Genomic DNA, 27,229 nt, shown 5'->3' with positions numbered 1-27,229 from the left:
TACAAGCATACCTCACCTATTAATAAAGTCTATGGCTTGTGCTTTCAACTGTTCTGCACTGTGCAAATCTGCAAGGACAAGGGTATCAGCAACATTTTCTACTGAGAGGTTACTACACAAAGCTTCTTCACACATGACCTTCAGTCGTTCCAGTGCATACTATTCAAAAGAAAAATAATCATTAAACATTTACTTCAGCTACTAGGTTTTCAAATGCATGATATCTGTAACTTAGAAAATAAAGCAGATTATTATTTGAATTAAAGTTATTTGAAAAGTCATTAAGTCACTGTTTTCATTAAAATGAAGAAAATATGAACAAATGCATCCATTTAGGAGAAAGACCAGTTTGCTTTAGGCAATTTCAATCTACCTAAATGCAAAATACAGTGTTTTCAAAGTAGGAGTTATGCTACAAGCTGCCTTATTATTCAATATTCCTAATGAGTATATTTTACTTCTCTACTATTTCATACCTAGAGTGTGCCATTCAGTACATTGCATTGTGCCACTACTCAAACTTACATAATGAATTCATTAAATGTCAAAGAAATCATATTCGCTACCACTAAAAATTCTTTAAAAAATTATTAGTGGACATGTAATATAACATTTTACTGCAGCTTTATACTCAGCCATAAAACCATCAACCATTTCTGACAGAGAATATGCCTATCATCCCCCAACGTTTCCCACTACCTCTTTGTAGTCCTTCCCTCTCACTGTACCCCAGGGCAATACCTCTTGATATGCTTTCTATCACTATTTCTATTAGACTGCATATTCTCAAGTTTTCAATAAATGAAATCAGACAGTAAGAGCCAGAGTGGTCTGGCTCCTACCACTTGGTGCAACTATTTTCAGATTCATGCATGTCAATGGCTATAAATCAGTAGTTCATTCACTTTTATTGCTAAATAGTATTCTATTGAATATTTTACCAGAATTTATATATTCAACTGTTGATGAACATTTGGGTTGTTTCCAGTCTTAGCTATTTCAAACACAGCTGGTATGCACGTGAATATACAAGTCTTACATGGACTTATGTTTTCATTTTTCTAGAGTAAAACCCTAAGAGAGGACTTACTGGATCATAGGTAGGTTTATATTTAACTTTTGAAGAAAGTCCCAATTTTCCAAAGTGGTTGTATCATTTGATACTTTGATGAGCAGTATTTGAGAATCCTAATTCTTCCATATTCTTGATAATACTTGGTATTTTTAGCCATTACAACACATATGTCAATACACCATGACTTTATTTATATTTTCCTAATGGCATTGGGCATATATAATATACTTCATTATTTTATTTCAATGTGTCTGTTCAAACATTTTGTCCACTTATAGAAATAATGTTTTCTTTATAATTGAATTTGAAGAGTTCTTTACATAGTATGAATACAAAAGTCAGATATATATTGAATGTGATTTTTCAGATTGAGAAGCACTGGCTTTCAGATCTTCTGATGTATTTGCAGTTCCCTTACCTTCAAGTAATCATCTTTACAACAGAAAATCATCATATTGTAAACTTTATTTTTCCTCCTCCTATGCTGTCATAATAAAAAAACAAATCTACAAATATGGAGAATTAAATTGACAATATTCTCTCAAGTTTTGTAAAAAACAAAGGTCATATGCAAAATCTTAAGACTACCTAAAAACTGCAATAAAATCTATAAAGTATTGTGTGTTCTTCTAAAGGGAATAAATATACACTCAAAAGAGTTGTGTTTAAAGTTTAATCTTCCCTGAAAAACAAAAACAAACAAAAAAAAACCTGGTTCTTCTTGAATCAAGGTATTATTATCTTATTGATTTTCCAAACAATCTAATTTCCATATTATCCCACTGTATGCTATTTCATAAAACTCTCAAGAGCCATCTTGAGTATAAATTAACTCAATATTTCAAGATGTTTGGAATTTTCATTTGATGATAGCTTTCTATATACATCAAGCTTGAGGATATTTTTCAGCTCCTTAAAGCCTAATTACTTACTTTGTCTGCAGCTGCCAACAAGTTGTCAGCCATTTTATCAAGATTTGGTGCTTTCCCTGTGTAAACGAATCTCATCATTTCTTTAAAAACCTCAGGGTCTAAATCATTTATTTCCACTCGATTCTAATATTGAAAACAACACACAAAAAAAGTTAAAGAATACATAAATATAAATGAATCTCTGACAGTAATTTTAAAACTTCAAATTTGTATAAAAGTACTTTATCACTTATACATATACAGATATTTCTAAAACTAAGTAAATCTTCAGTAAGGTAATCAGCCAAACTAATCAGGCAAGTTTAAGAGAAAAGAATATACTGTGTGAGAAGTGGGTGGGAACCATGACCAGTTGGAAAGCCCATACCCTGATAGACCAAGTCATGCACTGCCATGAGGGTATGGCAGTAAGCTTATACCAGTTTCTCAATAATTAAAAACAAACAAATAAAATCTTAAGCCAAACAAAATACATCTGTGTACAATTTCTGCCCTTTAGTAACTTTTTCCCTGTTGAATTTCTGGGTCCTAATACAATGCCTAAGATCATATAACCAACATTAAGCAAAAGCAGGGACAGCAGGTTTTTGATATAAAAAGAGAGCACACTACCTCATAACTTTCCCTTTTGCAAAAATGACATATATTATCTACTGGCATTTCCTTGCTTACTTGAGACACTTACATCCAAAGAGGACTAGTTGCTTTTTCATTTATGAATCTTCATATTTCATTTGTCTCCTGACATCAATAAAGTTAAACATCTAACACTAAACAATACCAAACTTTCCTGACCCTTGCTGCCAACAATACTTGACACCACTGTTATTTCCTCACTTTAGAAGTGATCAGAATGTTGATCAGAGTGTCTCCCTAGGTTAACCATGAGAGGAAAGAAAGCTATTATTTCACTGCAGCTTCCAGTTCTGCATAAAGAACAAAGGTGGGCCACATGTCTAGTGGAAGTCCTATGACCTTTTTATTAAATCAAATAAATATTCTAGTGGTGAACAGAATGCAGATATTTTTGTTGCTAGAAAACAAATTGCAAAATTAACCTGAAAAGTCTAGAAAGGGGTCATATCCATCTTAACCAGAGACCTTTCTATTATGGACCAGAAAAAGAATCTTTTTTTCTTCCCTCATCCCTTGTTGTGCTGGAAAGCAAACCCTGGGCCTTGTGCATGCTTAGTAAGGGTTCTACCACTGAGCTATGTCCCCAGTTACTGAAAAGTTCTTCACGATAACGATTACCCACATGGGCATCATGATAGCGATTTTCTGGAATACACTGAACAATTCACATTAAGCTACATCTTTTGTTCTATTACAGCAGATATCTCCTCTCCAATCTATTTGTTTCTAAAAATTTCCCTACTTACCATAGTATAGCAATGAGGAATGCACAGTGCACTGTTAATTTTAAAAATATACATTCCCTTATTTTACATGAGTATAAATTAAATATTAAGCCTTTAAGTCATGTTTACCTTTTTGCTTTCTTCCATTTCATGTTCAAACATTGCATTAAAAACTGGGGATCGAGCTGTAAAAAGATTAAGCATCATTATTCAGTGCACAAATTTATTTTAAAAATATACTAACAAAATTTCCAAAAGTAGAAAGTACCTGCAAGCACAGATTTATGAGCTTTAAATTCTTGTCCTCTCACAAAAAAACTGCAATCTGTAAATCTTGTGTTTTCCCAGAGATTACCTAAATCTTCTGCTAATCGACATTCAGGCACCTTCAAAGTATTTGTATTCGTATGTCCTGATATGTTTACTGAATCTTGGACCACACTAACCTAATTAAAAAAGAGACAGCAAGAAAAACACTTTAAGAAATTAGTGTGAATAATGAGTTACTATGTCTATGCTTAAAATATTTATCTTAAAAATCATTTGGATAATCCAGTGTACTTCTGATCAAAACACTAATACTGTGGAACTGAATTTAAGAATATAAAGGAGAGAGATAATACCGGATATATTAGAAACAAACTAGAGCTTTGTCAATAGTGACATTTTATGCAAATGAATAGTTTATCAATTAACTGGAAAGCTTATTATAATTACAAAAACTATTTCTCAACATAATAGCCACAGTATGATGTCCAATTCAAAGGAGATGATATTTTGGGGAGGTGGAAGAAGATATTACTTTTTCACATATTTTATACATACAATGGATGTATTATATGTATGAAATATAATATATAATGTTTTACAGTAAAATATATTTAAAAGTAAAATATATGTAAAAAATATAATGACTTTTACAGTAAAAGTTACAAACTTATAGTTTATTATATACAAACTGGGAAGTTTTTAACGTGTGGTTCCTATAAGTTTCAAGTATAGCAGAACTGATTTAAATAACTCCAAAAAAATAATTGTTAACTATTCAAGTCCATGGAAGTTTTCTACAGAAAATCAACAGCAAGAGCAATACAAACATAATTTAGTTCAATTTGCAGACTGTTAAATATATTTACCTATGAAATAACCAGTAAATAAAAGTTGGTATGATTACAACATTGCTTTTATGTAAATTTCAACATAATATATGCTAAATTACCTCCAATAAAGATGACTACATTTGGACCAAAATCCTAAAACACTATTAACTCAGACTTCCACACCACATTTTTTCTTTTCTTTCTCTCTTCCTGGGAGTTAGATCCAGGGGTGCTTTACCACTGAGTTACATCCCCAGCTCTTTTTATTTTTTATTTTGAAACAGGGTCTCACTAAGTTGTTAAGACTGGCTTTGAGCTTGTGATCCTCCCACCTCAGCCTCCCAAGTCTGGGTATTAATACTTGTGGGCCACCACACCGAACTGTTTTACAACACTCTTAAGAAAAGGTATTTTATTATGTTACACTGGAAATTTCAACTTATAATTAACAAAGTAAAGAAAATACTAGTTCAACTAATAAAGCAAATGTTTCAAAGTAAATGAACCATTATTTTAAATTAAATAAAAGGTCCTATATTAGATATCTATTGTTTTAAGATGCTATATTTTAGGGTCATTTGTTATATAGTGATAGCTGTACTCATTTTTTATAAGTTATAATTAAGGACACATATACATAGTACAACCTATGCAGAAAATATAAATTAGAAATGGATAAATTGGATCAGACTACTAACAACATATTAGCATACAAAGCGTAACAAAAGTCCAGTGTAAAAAGTCTGAAGTCATGATCCACTCAGATGTGGAAACACATATCTTGCATGAATTAATGAACAATTCTAAAAAAAAAAAAAATTAGAAGACTCTTATTTCCCAGAAAATACTTTTACTAACACTTTTTCTCATGACATATTCATCTTTTGGAACCTTATCTATCATAGGAAATCAGCTAATCCGTTCACCTTATTTTACAGAGATTTCGAAGTCAGATCAAGACAAACTAATGAAGTAGCCTAAATCACATTGCTAGTTTATATTAGAAAAAAACTAGACCTAAATCTCCAGATTCCTTTTTTATAGCTCTTATGCTAAACAATACTTTTACATATTATTTAAAATTAGTGGTAATGCTTTATAACATAAGTATGATCAAAAGCAATTATTACAATAATCTTATAGATGTTTTTCTAAATATGGGCAGGTCAAGATATTGACCTAGATATGGAACCTAGATTAAAAATTCAGGAAGAAGGCTGAGACTCTTTTCTGATTTAATTCATTTGATAGTCATTTTTCAAACATGCATCTGGCTCAACCCTGAAATATAATTTAGACTGAATGTGGACATTTGAGGTATCTAATCTCCTGTGTGATTCTCCTGAAACTCTGATTGTTCTCCAGTATGTAAAGTGAATACCAATAACAGTTTTTGAAAATCTGAATTCTTCAAATTAATCCTAAAATAGGATTTTCCAAAGCTGCACAATACTACAATATTGCACTCTAATCAACTACCTACAACCCACTCCACACTGGTTCCAAAGCAAGAAACCTTTAACAGTCCAACTTTATATTGTTTTCTAGAACAGTGGGTCTTAAGAGTTTTTAACCTTCAGGAAACAGAAATAGTGTAGTCAACTTTTCATTTTACCAATAAAATAAAATAAATACCCAATTCCCACCCACAACCATAAGTATTCTTAAATAGAAAGGCACCTTATATCCTAGGGAAAAAATAAGATAAAAAAAAAAAAACCCTGATGTGTTCTTAAAAATAAATTAGTTTGTGCTAGGGATGTGGCTCAGTGGTAGAGTATTTGCCTAGCATGTGCAAAAAAGTGTTTACTTAGCATGTACAAGGACCTGGGTTTGATCCTCAGTACCACAAAAACAAAAAGTCAGCCAATCAACCAACAACAAACAAACAAAAAATTAGTTTAACTTTATGGAAAGCTCCTTGCATATCTATTTTATCCATATATTTTTCTGTATATTATGGAATTGCTTGGGTCCATAGATTATAAGAGTAGTTAAAATCTTTTAGGTTTCAAAGATTAATCCAACCAGCTCTCTATTTTCCCTTTTTATTCATCAATTCCTGCATTCTGCATCACTTCTGGAGAGAGGATACAGAAATATCCACCTACCTCTGGCCAGTAGAGCCACTATATGGACCTTGTAAGATTAAGCTATGTCTTGCACGTAAAGGTTAGCCCCACCTGCCTTACCTGTCTACAGCACCACTTGCAGGGGAGGGAGAGGAGGCAGTTCTTTAGGTGGGGCAGTGCAATGCTTCCTCCTCTTCTGCAAGCAGTGCTGGAGATGCTGTAGAAGGAAGGGCATCCATGAGAGGGGTAGAAGAAATGATAGAGGGCATGAAGAATGTTATTTTAAAGCACTTTTTTGCCCACCTATGCCAATTATGATGCCCAGACTATAAATATCTAAATTAGTTTTTTTTTTAACGTGCATATTTCAGAATGTAAAATGGGATCTGATCAATGCCAACTTAAAAAATGCTGTAACAGTGAGTTCTACTTTTAGGGGGTTACTAGCATGTATTATTAAAAATCTGGATACCAAGCATATTTCAAAAAATATATCAAAAAGTCATAAACTTAATTTCAGCCTTAATTCTGAATTTCTTGGTTGTCTAGGTTCCAGTATAATACAATTAGGAAAAATCTGCAAATAATATTTCAATTCTCAAAAAAGGATTATTTTCTAAAAAGAGTCATTCACAGAAGACATAGAGTATTTGCTTAGCATGTACCAAACTTTTAGTTTAAATTGGATTAAATAGCCTAAGGACCCTTAAATTTTAAGATGACATTTTAAAAAATTAACACATTCAAATTTAAGAAAATGCTAAAATTCTGGAAGGTTCTACATTAAGGGTGTTAAAATTTTTAAATTCTGTAAACCATATTTATTTAGAATGCTACTTAGAATACCTGCCTATTGGTAGCAAATGTTTTAGTTTATTTTTCCCTTCAAATAATTTAATGATAAATCTTGCTCAAGAGACTGTGGTATGTGCTATATCAACTACAAGATTCATTTGTAACTAATTATATAGTTTATTTACCTTATCCAAGTGAAAATAAGTCAAATTATATCATGTCTAAAGCCAGATTTCAACTGTGACACATATTTGATTATGATACAACTTGACACACACTTAATTATAATCTTACCAAGAAATTTTGCACCTTCACTATAAAGAGGTAAAAACTAACATATCAATTAAGGAAGTTATTGTCATTCTAAGACACTCAGCTGTCCACATTAATTTATTAACACATTTAATGATAATCCCAGCATCTTGGGAGGATGAGGCAAGAAGATTGCAAGTTCAAGTCTTTGCAACCTGAAGAGACCCTGTCCAAAATAAAAAATAAAAAGGGCTGGGGATGTAGCTCAGGGGTAGAGAACCCATGGATTCAATCCCTACTTTACATATATATGTACTTTTGGCTTTCTAATACAAATTATCAATTGCTTTAAATATTTCAATAAACTATACTAGTAACAATATCACCCATGAATTCACTCTGAAGATGAACTTCAGAAATTCATATAGACAAAACTACTTAATGATAATAATGAGGGAAGCAAACTCTAATCTCACATTAAGACAAATCATAAGTATAAATTACTGACAGCAAAACCCTGAAAACTTTCAAACTATGATAAATATGCATGTCCTTTCTTCAAAACGAAGAAAAATTTAATATACATATACATATACAATTCGCAGCTAGTGATATGAAAGAATTTTTTCAGACTGGGGCACCCAAAGTGATTTCTAAGATAATTTAATTCCCATTTTCTGATCAAGCATTTACAAATGAAACCTTATATCAATTACTTAATTTTTAAGTACCCAATATAAATCTAGTTTACATATTTACCACATCACCAAATATAACCATGGAGTTTCTTGTAATATAAAATATACCCACCTCACAAAATAATGTAAGCTTGTCATCTGGTAAAAGACCATTAGCTTCATCAAGCAAAAAATCCCTTCTAATGAATTTTTTAAATCCCCAGTCCTTCCCTTGCACAAATCGATATGCTCTTTGGCTTTCTGGTGGAAAACAGAAATTTAAATAAAATAAGTATCCAAGAGACATTTTTTTAATGATAGCAAAGGTAAATGAAATATACAAACATAGCACTTGGCTAATACATACATCATAAAAATTCTAGATATGTGTTCATACATTAAGTATTGAGTCTGAGAAAACAGATCACATTGCTACTCAAATTTTGGTCATGATTAGTGAGCTCAATTTCAGACTCTGAATCTCTTAAGAATAAAGGAAATAAAATCTCATGGAGATCTTTTTAACAATCTTGAGCCTAAATTAAAATAGAACCAAATATGTTGGAAAAGCATACTATTCATTATCTAATATCAGAACTTTATTAGAAATATATTTCTCGTTTCTGCTTCTCCCCTTAAAAACGTATACTCTACATCACTCAAAATCTTTTAAGCTTTCCTGGCATATCCATCCCATTGATTTAAGCTTTACTAAACTACAGAAAAAAAACCATAAACTGGTGAAAAAAGATAAAAGTAGTATTTACTAAGTCTTTAGACATAACTATCTCATCCCATAAAAAAACTTTTGAAGTTCAAAAGATGATTTTAGTATAATTTTACGAATAAATATCCAAAATAAATGTTTCAAGTGCCTACAGTACTGTACAACAAGTATGTACTATGAAAAAACAAGATCCTTTATAGAAAGTATTCATCATCTTGTATGGAGAAAAAAAATCAAGGCAGAAAACCAGTAATCTAATAACCAAAATACTCCACTATCTTAAATGCAGACATTTGTGAAAATATATGTTCCTTCAACAATAAAAGATACTATTTAAAAGGTGTACATTTTCTTGAGTAAATTACAAGTAACTCACTATGGTTCACTTCAGAAAATATTTAAAATTTAATGTGTCAATTCATGAGATATTTTCCTATTACACATACTACATTTTCTATAATATTCTATTATTATTTTATTATGAAGCTCCAGGTGACCATATGTGGATCCTGGACTGAATTTAATAGTTCCTGATTCTAAGAACTGATTTTCTTTTGGTCAGTATTGAGTTCACTGCTCAAAAAAATTCTATTGACAAAATACTGGGGCATTCCATCTCTTCTGCATTGTTCTCCAGATTTTATTACCTGGCAAAAAAAAGAAATGGGAGAAGTATTTCTTGAACACTTTATTGTATCTGCCAGGTACTGAACAAGGCACTTTTTCTTAACAGCCAACTATATTTTCAAATGACAAGTTAATGTAATTTCAAGACATGAAGAAGTAAAAATATTAACTGCCCTTTTAGGTCTTATGAAGTATAAGACTTAGCAAAACAACTACGGCTTTGTGCTAAAACTTAAAAATGAACATTAAATGTTTTGGGCTAGGTAGATTTTAGTCAGGGGAGGGGGCCCTACAGAGACTTCTTCACTCGATTTGCAAATCACTTACCCATTGCTTTTGTTTCTTCCCTTTTAGCATTCAGAAGAGAAAATTTGAATTTTGCTCGAACTTCACTTTTGGGGCAGCTGACTAAAAGCAAATATAAGGACAAGTAGTCTTTACTTTCATCATCTAATCCCTTTGGGTTTACCCTCAGGCACCTAAAATAAAACAATAGGCTCACTTGGAGGAATATTATACTTGAAGCATGCAAAAGAGAGGCAATACTGAAGTCATCTGTTAACATTACAAATAACACTCCTGTAAATATTCAGTTATTTACATTTCTCCATACCATTAGGAACTTATTACCAATTTAATATAACATCATACTAATAGCCACCCCCTTAAAAGCAACAATAACAAGAAACTATAATGAGCTGATAATCATATCAAAAACAAAAAACAATCCAAACTAAACAAAAATCTTACCATTTCATTTTGTCACTTGGGCCAGATGAAAATGTTGAACTTTTTAACACTTCACCCATTTCCTCTCGACAAAAACTGAAGTTATTAATGGTCCACATGTAGGAAAACTTTACTACTTTAACCTAGAGATTCAGAAAGTCACTTTTTATAATGATTCTATGCTTTTAACTCGTCACATGTTAAATATAATATGATTCACTCTTCCATCCCTTCTAATAACTATGCCAGAGTGTTTTATACTAATGTTCTTAAGATACTATAACATTTATAAAAGACGTAATTTTTTTTTTTTTTAAGAGCATATACCTGTGTGTAACACCAGCTTTCTGCTATAGGACCAGTGGACATATCTCCAGGCAGAGGTGGGCTGGGTTCCCGAGACATTATCACCTTATTATAGTCTTTTATGATTTATGCAGTAACCCACACAGCTGAGTACTCTACCTACAAAGAAAATAAATTCTTAAAAGTTTGACAGAATCAAGAAGAAAGATACATAAGTAATAATTCAAAATTAGATTTGGAGGATTAAGGATTTCAAATAATTTTAATAATTTTTGAGAATTGAAATCATAAGGCCTTGTAATATATGACACTTGAAATCTACAAACCTTTTATAGATAAGACATTATTTTTTCAAGAAAGTTTTCCAAATATATGTGCATTTATATAAATATATATGTCATATATATATATATATATATATATATATATATATACACACAATTCACAAAACAAGGCCCACATAGCTTAAGAGTTAAGATCACATCACGAAACTTTAATGATATTGATATCTGATTCACCTTTTCCTTGAGCTATTTATGAAAACCAAAGGAGTTACAAAGTTATCATTATATATAGTTACTCATCTGTCAGATTCCAGTTTTCATGAAGATTTCTACAAAAGTCTACATCTATCTCTGACAAACAGGCTCATTGATAAGACTGCCTCTATCAGAGTGCTTCTCACTGAGATGTACTATATCATAAAGTTTTCTTATAACCTGGTCAGAATATTACTGAAAAGATGAAGTTTTGCAACTTGAAAAGTCTACTAAAGAGCTACATAAATACCATACTTTATAGAAGTAATAGTGTTTCAAGATTACGTTCCTACCAAAGGATTTAAGACTGAAGAACCTGCTTTTAACTAAGTGAAGGAAATAACATGCCTCCAATGAGGGGAAAATATTAGGAAAAGAAAAAAAGGACATCAACCAAAATGCAGAGAAAGTTTTGCTTTCTCTTTATTCTACTGAAAAATATAAGATTAAAAAACCAAGACTGAAAAAAGCTGTCTGAAAGACACTCAGAAATAAAAGAGCTAAAGAAAATATAAAAACATGTAAAACTATGAACAAAGAAGCATATTAAAAATCTGTATGTAAAGAAATTCAACATTGGGGAAAAACATCACATCAGTATAAAACCCAGAGAAAATGATAAAACAATAAAAAATATTGAAGACAGAACAAAATCAGAATTACTCAGCAAGTAATTATTTTATCAAAAGCAAATGGAAAAGCAGTAATAAATCCAATATTAAAGAAGCATACTCTCAAGCTGAATAAAGAAGTTGGTTGGTATAATTGAACTCCTCAATAATCAAATAAAATCAGAAACCACCACTGAAATACATTTTTATGAAATTCAAATGAGAAAAAATTACAAATATGTATTCTTTAAAAAGAAAATCAAGATGGCCTCATATTTCTACTAACTGCTAAAAGCCTTAAGAAAAATAAAATAATCACTATAGAATTCTAAGTGGGGAAAAGGCTATAGCACAAGAGTTTTACAATAAATCATGTTTTTGCTCATCTTTTTAAAGGTAAAATTTCATTTCCAGATGTGTAAAATATGTATGCTTCCCTCATAACTGTTGAGTGGAGGAGATAAGTTCACTCGAGTTACTTTTTAGCCAAAGACACATGAATCAAGAGGAAAAACAAAAACCTCTATATAATGGTTCTGAATTTTATAGCACTTCAGTATGTGCAAAAAAAATTCACGTCTTAAAACTGAATTTGCAGGTCAAAACAACTCTTACAAGAGTGTGACAAAATAAGTCAACTGGATAAAATACTAAGTAAAAGTATGAAACCTGGGCAGAGGTGGGGAGGGTACTGGGGATTGAACTTAGGGATATGCAACCACTGAGACACATTCCCAGCCCTATTTTGTATTATTTAGTGACAGAATCTCACTGAGTTGCTTAGCACCCTCACTTTAGCTGAGGCTGGCTTTGAACTTATGATCCTCTTGCCTCAGCCTCCCAAGCTGATGGGAATATAGGCATTTGCCACTGCGCCTGCCTGGCTGAAATAAGTTATTTTTAAGGCACAAAATCAGTGGGCCCAGGACTTAGTTTTGAAATACATAAGTGAGGAAAACATATTCATCTGATTCTTATAAACAAGAAAACAGCTGATTCAAAACCTGATTTAGATAAGAAACTAGTAAATTAAAAGAGGATGGTGCAATTGCTATGAAATGGCTAAAAATTTTTCAATTAAATAGCACAGAGGCTACTTCAGATAGGGTAACAAGGTTTCTTTGAAGAACCAAAAATAAGAATAGGTAGAAATGCCAAGAGATGACTGTAACTGAGAAAAAAGAACAGCAAGTACAAATGCCCTGGGGCAGGAAAGGATTTGAGAATACTTCAAGAAAAAGGAGTCCAATGTCGTTGATTTCACAGAAAAATTTCACTCAGGGGAAAAACAGTGCAATTTAGCCAGGCATGGCAGTGCACACCTGTCATCCCAGAGACTCAGGAGGCTGAGGTAAAAGGATCGAAAGTTCATGGCCAGTCTCAGCCTCTTACAGAGGCCCTAAGTAACTCAGCGAGACCCTGCCTCAAAAAGGGCTAGGGATGTAGCTCAATGGTTAATCACTCTTAAGTTCAATCCCTAGTATCAAAAGAAAAACAGGAAAAAACCCTGTAATTTATATAGTATTAATTCAGAACAAAGGATTCATGAAAATAAAGGATAGGGAGGAATAAAAGCAGGAAAACTAATTAGGAAGTTAACAGTAGTATTCTGAGGAGATAATGAATGGTATACCAGAAAAGATAGGGAAAGGTTCCCCTCAATTGAAGCAAATATTTTAGATTAACAAAATTTTTAATGAATAAAATTAAAAGAAGGGGAAATCAAAGATAGATCCTAGTTTGAGACCTAAGGAATTGGGAGGATGACAATGCCATATACTAAAATGGAGAATGTTAAGTATAAGAATACTAGGGACTGACTGGGGGACTGGTTTCAATAGTGTTAGGTACAACATCAAAGAAAACTTCAAGTGGAACAATTTTTAAATTACTTCTTTATAATTAGATTGTTTGTCCCTTCCCTTTTTAATAATGGCTTCTACACTAATGCACTCACCCAAATGTATTTACAACTCAAATACTAAAGAGTTCCTATCATGTGATATGCTTGCAGCACAATACAATGAACAGGGGGATCGATCCATAGGATAATCAGCAAGCAGACAGGCAAAAAAAACACAAACAAAACAAAAACGGACAGGGTGATGACATGGGGATATTCTTAGAAGCACTCACATGTTTACTGCAGCACTATTCAAAAGAGGCAAGACAGAATCAACCACAAAAAGCAAACTGAATAAAAAGGTTGCAAAGATAGGGTATGAAGAATGATGGTGAACAAACTACATTTTGGCCACTGTATTATAAAGTATTAGGAACTTTCTTTATTCTTTGGTAATTTTATGGGATGGTTGGTGATAATCTCAATTATAAGGAAATAGATTTAGACCGTTCCAAAAGCTTATTTTAAGCAGTAAGATAATTAAAAAGTGGTTCAACACAATTTATCTGGCAATGCTTTTTCCACAGAATCATGCTGCTCTTCAGATATTATAGGGCTTAAGCAGGCCTTACGTATCTGTCCAAGCCTGAATTTTATAAATGAGGATCAAGAAAACAGAAATGGACTTAACAGAAAATGAACGGTTTAGGTAAATAATAGTATAAAGAATAAAGAAATGATCTCCCAATGTCTGTTTCAGTGATCATTTCTGGTATTTTTCCCCTATTAATCAATCTGCACATCAACAAAAAAGGGTTGCTTCAATATTCTATTGTATATATAGATGCTCCTTGACTTATAATAGGATTACATCCTGATAAATCTATCAAATATTGAAAATATTATAGACTTTTTGAAAATGCGTGTGATACTACTGAAAATAATATCTAAGCTACTGAACATGACAGCTTAATTACACAGTATACTCTAGAGTAACAGTTATTTACCTGCATGGCTGAATGGAAACAGTGGCTTGCTGCCACAGCCCAACATCATGAGGGTATCTTATTGTGTTTCGCTATCCCAGGAAAAGATCAAAATTCAAAATGGTTACTACTAAATGTACACAGCATGATTAGTATTGAATGTATATCACTTTCACAATATTATAAAGTTGAAAAATCATAACTTAAAGCATCCTAAGTCAGGGACTACCTATACATGTTTTAAGAATTTTAGGTGTGATATTGCCTGCTTTTATTAAAGAAAATCAAGAATATACAAGATTTTCTATCTTATATGTTAGAATTAATGTTCTGCAAATATACGTCATACACATACAAGCTACCTAATCTTATTAGAAAAATTTCAAATAATTCGAAAATAGAAACATGTCATACATACACACACCATCAAATTTCCTCTCCTTCCCAGAAGATTTCACTGATTACTATATCAATAAATGAATTCATATTCTTTCTATATACAGTTGAGTCCCTAACTTTCTAGGTAGAAGTTCACAGAGATGTAATAAATATGCACACAGATGTGATAAAAAATGGTGGAGAATTCCAAAACTCTATCCCTCTGCAAAAATCAATGAGTAAGCAGGCAAAAAAAAAAAAAAAAAAAGTCAGAATCAACTTTTTTTGGAACTCTGAAATCTAATAAAAAACTTATGGCCACTGGTATATTCTTAATGAAGAAAGAAGCTACTGAATTTCAGTGAGAAAGCATTATGGCATTTTAACACACCTGCTTACTATAGCCTCTCCCCAGTTCAGTGTTCAGCCACAAAATCATTTCAACAATTTTGGTAGAAGGTGTTGGTACCAGAGAGAACAATATAGACCTTATTCTAAAAGAATTGTGGTTGTGTGCTTGGACAGTCTAGAAACTCTCTTGAAGGACTAGTTTGGGCTCTGACATCTATTTTATTTTATATCTGCAGTGCTGGGAATTGAACCCAGAGTCTTTTACATGCTCAGCAAACACTGTGCCACTGAGGCCTGACTTTGGGATCTGACATTTATCAAAAGGATTTAGAATTAACTACATTATGTACAGCCTGCTAGAGCAATAGGAGCTGCCACAAGCAATAGCCAAACAGAAGAGCCTGGGAAGACACTACCCAATAGGAATAAGAGAAAAAGAAACCAAAAAAGGTAGAAAAAATATTTAAAGAAATAATGTCTGACTCTAGATAGGGAATAGGGGTGGGAGGGAAAGGGAAGGAGAAGGGGAATAGCATGCATGGTAAAAGGAGACCCTCATCTTTATACAAAATACATGTATGAAGATGAGAATTTGGGGTCAACATACCTTAAATACATTCAGAGATATGATAAATTGTGGTATAAAGGTGTATTAATTGTAATGCAAAAAAATAATAATAATAGAGAGCTCATGTATAATGGCATAATTTGGCGTGAACATACTTTATATACAGAGTTATGAAAAATGGTGTTGTGAGTGGATAATTATGATTGTAATGCATTCCACTAATATCATGTAAGAAATTTTTTAAAAAGTTAAAATTAAAAAAAAGAAATAAGAGTCTAAAAATCCTCCAAATTTATTTTAAAATCAACACACATTTTATACATTTATTAAAAAACAACATATAAGCCCTATCTCTCACCATGCATAAAACTCAGCTCAAAGTGGACCAAGGACCTAGAAATTAAACCAGAGACACTGTGTCTATTTGAAGGAAAAGTAGGCCTAAATCTCCATCATGTTGTATTAGGCCCCAACTTCCCTAATAAGACTCCTATAGCACAAGAATTAACATCAAGAATCAATAAATGGGGTGGATTCAAACTAAAAAGCTTCTTCTCGGCAAAAGAACAATCAGTGAAGTGAACAGAGAGCCTACAATTGGAAACACATGCACATCAGATAGAGCACTATTCTCTAGGATATATAAAGAACTCAAAAATCTTAACACCAAAAAAACAAATAACCCGATCAATAAATGGGCCAATGAACTAAACAGACATTTCTCAGAAGAATATACATAATCAATCAAAAAGATATATGAAAAAATGTTCAACATCTCTATCAATTAGAGAAATGTCAACCAAAACCACTCTAAGATTTCATCTCACTCCAATCAGAATGGCAGCTGTTAAGAATACAAGCAACAATAAGTGCTGATAAGAATGTAGGGAAAAAGGCACACTCATACATTGCTGGTGGGACTGCAAATTGGTGCAGCCAATATGGAGATTCCTTGGAAAACTGGGAATGAAACCACCATTTGACCACTCCTCAGTCTACACCCAAAGGACTTAAAAACAGCACACTACAGGGACACAGCCACAATTCACAATAGCTAAACTGTGGAACCAACCTAGATGCCCTTCAGTAGATGAATGGATAAAGAAAATGTGGTATACATACACAATGGAATATTTTTCAGCATTGAGAGAATAAAATCATGGCATTTCAGGTAAATGGATGGAGTTGGAGAATATAATGCTAAGTGAAGTTAGCCAATCCCCCAAACCAAGTGCTGAATGTTTTCTCTGATTTAAGGTTGCTAATTCATAATGTGGTGGGGGGTTGGGGCATGGGAGGATTAGATGAACTCTAGATAGGCAAAGGGGAAAAGGGGGGGAAGGGGAAGGGATGGGGTATGGGGGTAAGAAAGACGGTGGAATGAGATGGACATCATTACCCTAAGTACATGTATGAAGACATGAATGGTGTGACTCTACTTTGTGTACAACCAGAGATATGAAAAATTGTGCTCTATATGTATAATATAAATTGTAATGCATTCTGCTGTCATATAACAAATTAAAATTCGAAAAATGAAGAAAAAAACAAACAACAACAACAAAACACATACATTTAGGAGGTTAAATGAACTCCAAACAGTGTAAATGCAAAATGATCCAAAACCAGATAGCTAAAGGTAAGGCTGAACAGCTAGAAACACTTGATCTTGAATTTTCAGCCTTCTAAATGGTGAGCTAAATAAGCCTCTTTTCATTATAAATTACCCAGCCTCAGGAGCCAGGCATGATAGTTGTGTGCCTATAGTCTTAGTTACTTGAGAGGCTGAAGCAGGAAGATCAATTGAGTCCACGAGTTTGAGACCAGCCTAGATGACACAAAAGAATTATGTCTCCAAAAAATAAAAGCAAACAAAAAAACTATCTTCAAGCATTTAGTTATTGCATTAGTTACAGCAACAAAACAGAAAACTAACTAACATAGGGGAGGGAGTACATTTCCTACTCTGAAGATCATAATAAAGCAGTAGAGACAGACCCCACTAAGATACTTTCAATATGATGAGGGAGGGATGAACAGACTGACAATGATTTACTTTCACAGCAGGAAGAATGTCCCAAGGAGAGTCACTGAGCTAGATTCCACAAGTTTATAGGATGACTACAGTAAGCTAGAGTCTACAAGTTTATAGGATGATTACAAACAAGATAAATTTTAATAGCAAGAGTTCTATGCTGAGACCAGTGTGAATTATTGCTTTTATCAGGAATTCTGTGATCTCAGAGACTAAACTTTCCTTTTGTCTACTCACTCTTCCATAGTTGGTGACATGAAATTATAGACACAAAGACATACACACACAAACACACACACACAAAAAAAACACAATGTGAATACAGAGGGTACCGGACATAAAGATAGTCTTCTTTAGGATTTTCAACTTCAGTAAGGTGTGAAAGTGATAAGCATTCAATAGAAACTGTGTTTTGAATTTTGATTTTTTTCTAAGCTAGCGATTATAGTAAAATATTTTTTCATGAGGCTGTGCAGTAGCAGTGATCCACAGCTCTCAGTCAGCCACACAATAGTGAGGGTAAACAACCAATATTCTACAGATATTTTAAATGCATTTTTACTTAAATGCTTATTTATTTTCAAACTTTACAATGGGTTTATCTGGACAGAATCCCATCATAACATGATGGACAGCTGTACTGGAGTAAGCATAGTAAGCAAAATTTCACTGGTGACATCTGAGGATAAATAATTTAGGTGCAGACAGTTAAGGGTAGTAATTACCAAGACAAATAATTAAAATAGACAAAAAGATGATCATGGAGTGCTGTTTCCAAATATGACAGAATAGCTAAGAAGAACTAAGTTCTACTGAGAAGTAAAAAAAAGAAAAGAGAAAAAAGAAAACCTGGATAAAAATAAATGTATATATGTTGAAAGAAATTTTGAACTGCTCAAGTAATTAGGGTTCCAAGTAAATGGTTCCAAGATTCCAAAAAGGGAACACTCTGAAGGTGAGCTAACAGATGATAGTTACTTTTTTTCTATCAGAAATCATTTGCTGATTCTAGCCATAATACAAGATTGAGATTTCATGCTTTGCCCAGACTGAGAGTCACCGCCAGTGCAGGAAATTATCAGCAAATATTCTGCTGGCTTTATGGGGCTGGAGATAAAAACAGGATGCCTGACAGGCTAAGTTCTGGTGAAAAGTACCTTTGAAGATGTCTGACCCTTCTTGAAGCAGGTCTCTAAAGTACAGCAAAGTTTTCAGAAAACTTATATTGCAAAGAAGATAAAGTTCAGGATCTGACATAGAAAGGGACTCAGGTAAGAACATCTTGTTTTTAATAGGAAAGCCTGAGAAGCTAAACTATAGTTGAAGGACAAATCAAACGCACACACAAATTTAAATTAGCCTTGATTCACTTTAGTTCCTAACTGAATAAAAGTTATCAGTTTCCATATTACATCTAGGATGAATTCTCTATGAAAAAAAGGTATCTTTGGAAGCCTTTACAATTTTCCTACTAATTGACATTCAGTCAATAACTACCAAGTTGTCAAAAGACAGCTACATATGAATGAACACTAGGAGAAAAAAAAAAAAAACAGGCAAGTTTTATCGAGAATTAAATTAAAAAATAGAAATTTTTGGACTAAAAAATAATGAAATTAGAAACAATATAATAATAGCAGCCTTAACAGTAAAAGGTAGGGCTAGAAAACTTTAAGTAAAGTAAAGGAAAATACAGAAAAAGAACCTAAGATACAGTGAGAATCAAACATATATGTAAGTGGAGTCACAGAAGGAAAAGAGATACAATATTTGAAAAGCTGAAGGACTCAGTATAAAATTTCAACTTATCAATATCAATATAAAAGGTAACAACTGAAATTAAGAGTGTTGCTGGCATTAAAAAGAAAAAATAGAAATGGAACAATGAGGAAAAAATAGAGCCCAGTAACAGTCATACACATATATGGTCATATGTTGCTTAACAACTGAGATGTGTTCTTAAAAAAAGTGTTAAAGTTAGGCAATTTTGTCATTGTGCAAATATCGCTGAAGGTATTTACACATACCTAGATGGTAAAGCCTACTATATACCTTAGCTAAATGGTACAGCCTATTGCTTTAGGCTATAATCCTATAGAGCATGTTACAGAACTGAATACTACAGGCAATTATAAGACAATGGCAAGTCCTTCTCTATCTAAACACACACAAAAAGATATGGTAAAAATTCAATAAAGAGATAAAACATGGCATACTTTATAGGGCACTTATAATGAACAGAGCTTCTAGAACTGGAGGTTAATCTGAGTGAATCACTGAATGAAAGTGGAGGCCTGGGATATTATTACACACTACTGTAGACTATAAATTCTATAAATTGGGCTACAATAGATTTATAAACAAATATAATTCTTTGTTCAATAATAAATTCTAGTTTACTATAATTCTAGTTTCACTTAAGATACTTAACATTTTATGACTTTGGTAGTAACACTCAGCTTAAAACAAAAGTGTACTATTAAAGCTGTTCAAAAGCATTTGCTTTTTTTTAATAGTCTTATTCTAAAAGCTTTTTCCATTTAAAATTTTTACCTCATTTTTTGCTTTTAAAACTTATTTTGTTTAAAACTAGGATACAGGTACACATATTAGCCTAGACCTACACAGAGTAAGAATCATTTGATGTCTGTGCCTTCCACAACTTGTTCCACTACATTTTCAGGGGCAGTAATGCATGGAACTGTCGTCTTCTATTGAAAATGCTTTCTTCTGAATAACTCCTGAAGGACCTGCCTGAACTTCTTACTGAGGTGGTATCACTATTTTCAGAAATATGTCCATGGAAATATGTCACAGACAAAACACTGAACTAAAAAAGCCAGACTTTGTAAAAGACATATGCACAAAGTTTTAAAACAGGTAAAATTAATTTATGCTATAAAAAGTTAGATATCACAGATATCATATGGCAGAAGTGACAAGACTTTGAAGGATTAAAGGTGGTATCAACATCTGTAGTTCAGAAAACTGAGAATTAACAAAGGGAATTCAATGTAACAGAATAAGAAGTTGGGTGTAGGGCCAACTTTACTGCCTGCCATATTAATCAATGGGAGAGGGAAATTATCAACATATTCTAAGTGGCTATACAGAAATGCACGCACAGAAAAATGATACAATGAGATGAAGATTACTGACAACTTCCTATAAACTCAATCATGCAAAGAGCTCTATTAATCCCAGTTGCTGACTAAAAGTGACAAACCTCGAATAGCTAACTTCTCCAAGTATGTTTGCTACTGATTCCAGCAAGCCACCAACAAACTTCTTCACCTAAATTTTTCATCTTCTATAACAAGGGAATTTTTCTCTACATGTGCATTTTTTAATATTAACAAAGAAGCACATTATGAAAATATACTTTGCAAGAACTTGCTGCAAGGCCAACCTTTCTTCTGAAAGTAAATCTATTCTTTAAGTAAAGGGTTAAAATTTGCAGCTAACATTTTCTTGAAGAGAGAAAATTTTAAAATAACAAATTTTTGAAAGAACTTTTATGCTAGATTTCAATTTTTATTTTATCCTCAAAATAACTCTATTAAGAAGGTAATCATTACTGCCAGTGTTATAGAAAAGTAAGCTAAGAGTGTTAAAAAAAAAAAAAAAACCTAAGTAACAAGTCCAAGGTCATAGATCTAAAATGTGGCAGTGCTTGCCTGGGTTGAGCCCAAGCTTACGCTAACTTCTTGAAAACTATATCCTTTCTGTCATTAACAAAAACAATGCCTGATTTAAAAGACCCAGAACCATGGTGTTCCATGTTCTCTTCTCAATTCCTATGGGACTAAGGTATAGAGGCTTCTATCCATTTTCTAATTTCTTGATACCTGGATCAGACACTGTATCCACAATGGAACTTAAAAACAGTATATGGTTCAAGGCAGTGAAGTGAACATTTATTTCCTAGTATACTAAAAAACAATGAAGACAGATCACGGCTGTAAAGTGAAAAGAGTGATACTAGTACATCAGAAATTTGAGAAATTCAAGACCAAGGAATGGGAAAAAATCAGACAAATAAAAGAAGAAAAATCACACTCCAAGATATTAGATATATCCACAATTATTTCAAGGAAACACAAAGATAAACCAACCTTTTACTAAACACAAAGAGCAGGAAAAGGCCAAGTGGCAATCATCAAGATAATTACTTTAGAAACATTATTTAGGCTACCTGAGACAGCTGGCCTTTCCCAAGCTTGCAGGTTTTGGCTTTTACCTCATGCCAAAGTCCAAGAACCGCCCTCTAAAAGTGAAACATTTGTCTGGGTATGTTTCTTGTGAGAATGTCAATTCCTCAGAGACAAATAGGATACAAATGGAACTTACTCTGAATAGCATAACACACATTAGAGATGAGAAGGGGAGAAAAGATAACTAATACAAATTAAATATTAAAGGACTTTTCCATGCAAAATAAAGGCCTCCTTACTTTGGCATGTGTGTCAGGGGTCACTAAACTATCCAATAAATCTAGAGGGAAGTCATCATTTTGAGATACTTTCTTACTTATACTGAACATATACATAGCCTTACCAGAGGACTGCTGGGCAAACAGATCTGTACCACTGCAGAGAAACAATGCCAGCCAGATAACATTACTTAACAACATAGTCCTTTATCCTAAAATATAAACAGAAAACTAAGGCCAACACACATTTGGGAAAAATTAATGGCATACAAGAGAAGGCCCAAAATGGTAGTAGTGGGGGGAACCCCAAATAATAACTTTATAGAAATAGAGACAATTCACGGAACAGAATGATGCACTTACAAATTCTTTCTTATAAAATACACTTGAATAAAACATAAGAAAAAAAAGTGATTCAGAAACAAGAATTCTTGACTAAAAACAAAAGGCAAGATAAACTGAATGTGCAAGATAAATAATAAAATGGCTATAGCATGAAATTGAAAGAAAAAAGGTAAAGGTTATCTTTGATGAGACAGAATAAAAACTTAGGAATACAGGAAATATGAGAAATTAGGAACCAGGAAGTCAGATTCTGAGAGTCCAATATTCATCTAACAGGTGTTCCTGAAGAGAGTCAAAATATGAAAGAGATAAGAGGAAAAATAAGATTATTTCCATGATCTGAAGGAAGACACAAGTTCATAGACAGGCCTTACCAACTGCCAAGAATGATAACTGAAAAAAGACCTATACTTATACAACTCCTGGTAAAAGGTCAGAATTTTTGAAAAAAGGGAAATTGTAAAATTTATCTTCTTATCTACAAAGGAAAACATCAGACTCAAGTCTGAATGCTGTTAAGACAAGCATAAGTGTTTTTAAGGTCTTCAGGGAAAAAAATTTTAACTTAGAACTCTGTACTCAAATTTATTCACAAATGAGTGACAAAGAACATTTTCGGGCAATGAATACTTTGTTGTTACCCTATACTGAAAATTACTAAACCCAATGAATTCTCCGAACGTTCTCATATAGCACACCCTTGAGTTAAAAAAAAAAAAAGAATATACTCTCAGTAAATCTATACATTAACATTTATTTATACATTAACACACATATTATGCTAGTAGATAGATTTGTAAAGCATTCTAAAATAATTAGATAAAACTTAACAGATAATTTCTAGTATCTCCCAAAATTATGTTGGGTAGCTTTTTAATGTGGATGCCTCATTTTGAAAAGCAGGGCTCTAACTAAATGAAAAAGAAAAGCTCAGAGGAAGGAAAAGAAACTAAAAAAGAAAAAAAGAAATCAAAAGCATCTACTAGAATTTGTCACCTAGGAAACTTAACTGGTGAAGGCTTCCCCGCCCCACCCCAAATTGGTCAACTGGTGAAGTTTTCATGTAGATAGAATTATATTTCCTTCGCTGTGGGGTCATTCCACTTTGTTCTACAGTAAGCATTTCTATAATCACATTATATTTCTAGATTCAGTTTTTAGAATTGATTCCAAAGCAAACTAAAAAAGAAATTATAGTACAATATGCAAATACCTTGATGATGTAAAATTAGCAACTAATAACTGGTAGATTCAGGGGATAAGAAGAACAAGACTATCATTCAGAGATAGGTAATATTTAGAGTTGATTAACATAAAAAAAAACATCAGTAGAAACCAGGAGCAAAACTATGAGCAGATACAATTTAGAATGGGGAGTGAAACTCAGAGTCAGATGGTGATTAACTCTCTTCACTCTTATGTAATGTGAAAAATGATACAACTTTATTTTTAAAAAAGTATTATAAGCAGGGGAAAAAAAGAGTACATCCATTTAGAAAAATGAAACCAGTTTCTAGTTGCCATAATCAGCTCATAATAAACTCTCCTTCCATCTCCTCCCCTTTATTTATTGTCTTACATCTGTAATCCTGTAATCCCAGTGATTTAGGATGCTAAGGCAGGAGTATGGCCAAATTCAAGGCTAGCCTCAGCAATTTATCAAGGCAATAAACTACTTAGTGAAATTCTGTCTGAAAATGAAAAAAGAAAAGGTCTGGGGATATAGCTCAGTGGTAAACAACCTGGGTTCAATCCCCAGTACCATTAAAAGAAAAAAGAAAGAAATTACTAAGTCTGGTCCAGTTTTATGGTACATTAATAAAGGTTTATAGACTAAGATTTATTTAATACCATCAAATAATATCTTGACTATGCAGTTAACTTCTTTAACAAAAAAATCAATTACAGGTCATTCCAGACTGACTGCATATCCTATAGCAAAATAAATTATAGACATACTAGGTATCTGAGAACCATTTTTAAAAGTCATCATTTGCAAATAACTACATTTATATCCTGCCAGTTGCTAGAAGGCTAATTGCTTTATTACTTACATGTTAACATATGTGCAAGGCACAAATCCCTGACCTCATAATTTGACCTAGTTCTCAGAGGTCCTCTACGTAAAATTTTCTGATAACTTCAAATGTGTTCAAGAGAATAAGCAAAACCATAACTTTTGCTGGTAAAGCTTCAAATCAGTGGGGTGCAGTGGCACACGTCTCTAATCCCAACGGCTCAGGAGGCTGATGCAGGAGGATCATGAGTTCAAAGCCAGTCTCAGAAAAAGTGAGACATTAAGCAACTCAGACCCTGTCTCTAAAATACAAAAATAGGGCTGGGGGTATGGCACAGTGGTTGAGTGTCCCTGAGTGCAATCCCCAGCACCCCCCAAAAGCTTCAAATTGCTAAAACAAAATATTGTCACCCATATATACATATCTGTATATATGTATATGTAAATAAGAAGCACAAGTATGATGGAACAGAATAATTCAGATACTCTTAACAAAGTATTACATTCAATTTCACTATTTCCTTTAAGAGCAAATTTACTTCTGCAATGGCATACAAAATTTTGCAAATTTCAGCAATGGTTTAAAGTTCTAAGAAAACAGAAATAAGAAATTCTCTGTACATTTTTTTTTTCTTTCTGGCTAAACTGTAAGTAATACACTACACAAATTTTGATACAATTTTAAGTTTTTAAAGTCAACGTAATTCATTCTCTAATTTGTAAATTATAATAATACTTTATCTAGCTCGGAAAGAAATAAGTTATTTCATTTAAAGAGTAATAACCATTTACTCTTTTCTCCTTATGCAGCATCTTAATCCGCCCATCTTTATTTATTCATTTACTTATTACAGTACTGGATTAAACCCAGGATCTCAAACATACTAGCCAAGTGCTCTACCACTAAGCTACATCCCCTGCCCTTTTATAAAATAATTTCATCTTGAGACAGGGTCTCACTAATTGCCCAGGCCAGCCTTGAACTTGTGATCCTTCTGTTTTTCATCTTCCTGAGTAGCTAGGATTACAGGTATATGCCCATTTTAAATATATCCTTTTTTGTAACTTTCATTGGTAAAAGGATTTAACTCCCTAGGTGCATGCCTCTAATTCAGACCAGAATTTACTGTAATTAGTACAATAGTCATAAGATTTTCCTTCAATCTTTAGAAGTTTACTTTTACATGTTATTTTATTTGATCTTCTAAAATGTCCTGTGAAGTGGTGTACTTTACAGATAAAGAAATTTAAGCACCAAACAATATGGTCTACAGTTACAGAGGTTTAAAATAATTTTTTTAAATCCCAGCAAATCAGAAATTGAATCCAGAATTTTTAATTGAAAATACTACTTTTCCAATTCTAAACTCTTTCTGATTACTATATTTTCATCTAGATGGCGTCTCTATCTATTACTGCCAAGTACAGAACATGGCAGATAGTATGCAAAGACTGACTGGATTTTAAGTTAATCACTGATAATGAATTACATGTTTTTTAAAAAGTACATAATTTTCACTCATTGCCTTCAAAGACAAAGTACCCAAACTAATTTACTTTTATAGAATGATCTAGAGAACATCACGGCTAAGAGGTTAGTTTCTGATATTAGAAGTAGGTTTAACGATAAGTCTCTGGGCCTTAATTTTCTTATCAATAAAACGGGAATAATAAATGGTAATTATCTACAACGATTAATATATGGAATAGGAATGTACAGAAAACACCTAGTAGTGGCTGGTATGAAGGAAGCATTCCATAAATTAGTTTTATTAATATCAATATGAAAACTCAGAGATAAAACTAGTTTACAAAATAGTAATATTATCTCTGGAACTATGAAGGATAGCAGAATTAACCTTGCCTAAATACAGTTTTTGAGATTTTTCTTGCCTTTTAAATTTTTTATCATTTGGACTCTCCATCAGATATTACATCTGCCATTACTGCTGCTGCTCTCATACTGCATCTCTCTAACAGCTTCCATTCACTTTCAGTGCAAGTGATGTGAGGTATAGTTGGGAAAAGACTGATACCCAAAACATCTTGGGAGCTGTGTAACCTTTGAAGGAACTTCCTGGAGTAAGAAAAATAATTTATATTTTGATTGGGCTATTGCTAAGACAGTCAAATACCCCTTGAAAACTCATTAAAATATACCTATTAGATAGATATGTGTATAAACTTTGAAAAGTTTTTTAAAACGTTTTTAAAATAGTTTTACAACTTTATCCTTTTCTGGCCCTCAGCTTTCTCATTTTCAAAAAGGGAATAATTTCCTCACAGAAAGATTACATTTGAGTATTAAAGGACATAAGATCTACGAAGTATTTAGGACAATTCCTGCACAATTAGTTGACAATTCAGGATTCACTAATATTAAATATAGGCATTTTTCAAACCCACCTGACTACCAAACAGTCATTAAAAGAAAAATTATGTTTTCTTCCTCTCCCCTCATACCCTTCCCA

The 27,229-nt window shown here is 32.6% G+C and overlaps 1 protein-coding gene across 2 annotated transcripts in view; it reads right to left on the bottom strand.

Annotated features, from left to right (window-relative positions):
• Positions 1 to 27,229, bottom strand: part of Spopl (speckle type BTB/POZ protein like) — a 56,745-nt gene that overhangs the window by 8,417 nt on the left and 21,099 nt on the right. Inside the window, exons 2-9 of one of the 2 annotated variants that reach the window (XM_026388310.2) lie at positions 10,675 to 10,812; positions 10,369 to 10,490; positions 9,946 to 10,097; positions 8,398 to 8,525; positions 3,637 to 3,814; positions 3,498 to 3,553; positions 2,008 to 2,130; positions 17 to 159 (exon numbers count right to left, since the gene is read on the bottom strand). In XM_026388310.2, coding sequence (XP_026244095.1) covers positions 17 to 159; positions 2,008 to 2,130; positions 3,498 to 3,553; positions 3,637 to 3,814; positions 8,398 to 8,525; positions 9,946 to 10,097; positions 10,369 to 10,490; positions 10,675 to 10,752 — 980 coding nt within the window. In that variant the 5' untranslated portion in view covers positions 10,753 to 10,812. Of the gene's footprint in view, positions 1 to 16; positions 160 to 2,007; positions 2,131 to 3,497; positions 3,554 to 3,636; positions 3,815 to 6,660; positions 6,758 to 8,397; positions 8,526 to 9,945; positions 10,098 to 10,368; positions 10,491 to 10,674; positions 10,813 to 27,229 lie in introns of those variants that run through there. The other variant, XM_026388319.2, reaches the window with a different exon arrangement.

Source organism: Urocitellus parryii, chromosome 1, assembly GCF_045843805.1.
Source record: "Urocitellus parryii isolate mUroPar1 chromosome 1, mUroPar1.hap1, whole genome shotgun sequence".
In the NCBI taxonomy this organism is placed as follows: domain Eukaryota; kingdom Metazoa; phylum Chordata; class Mammalia; order Rodentia; family Sciuridae; genus Urocitellus; species Urocitellus parryii.
This window is presented reverse-complemented; position numbering and strand designations above follow the sequence as displayed.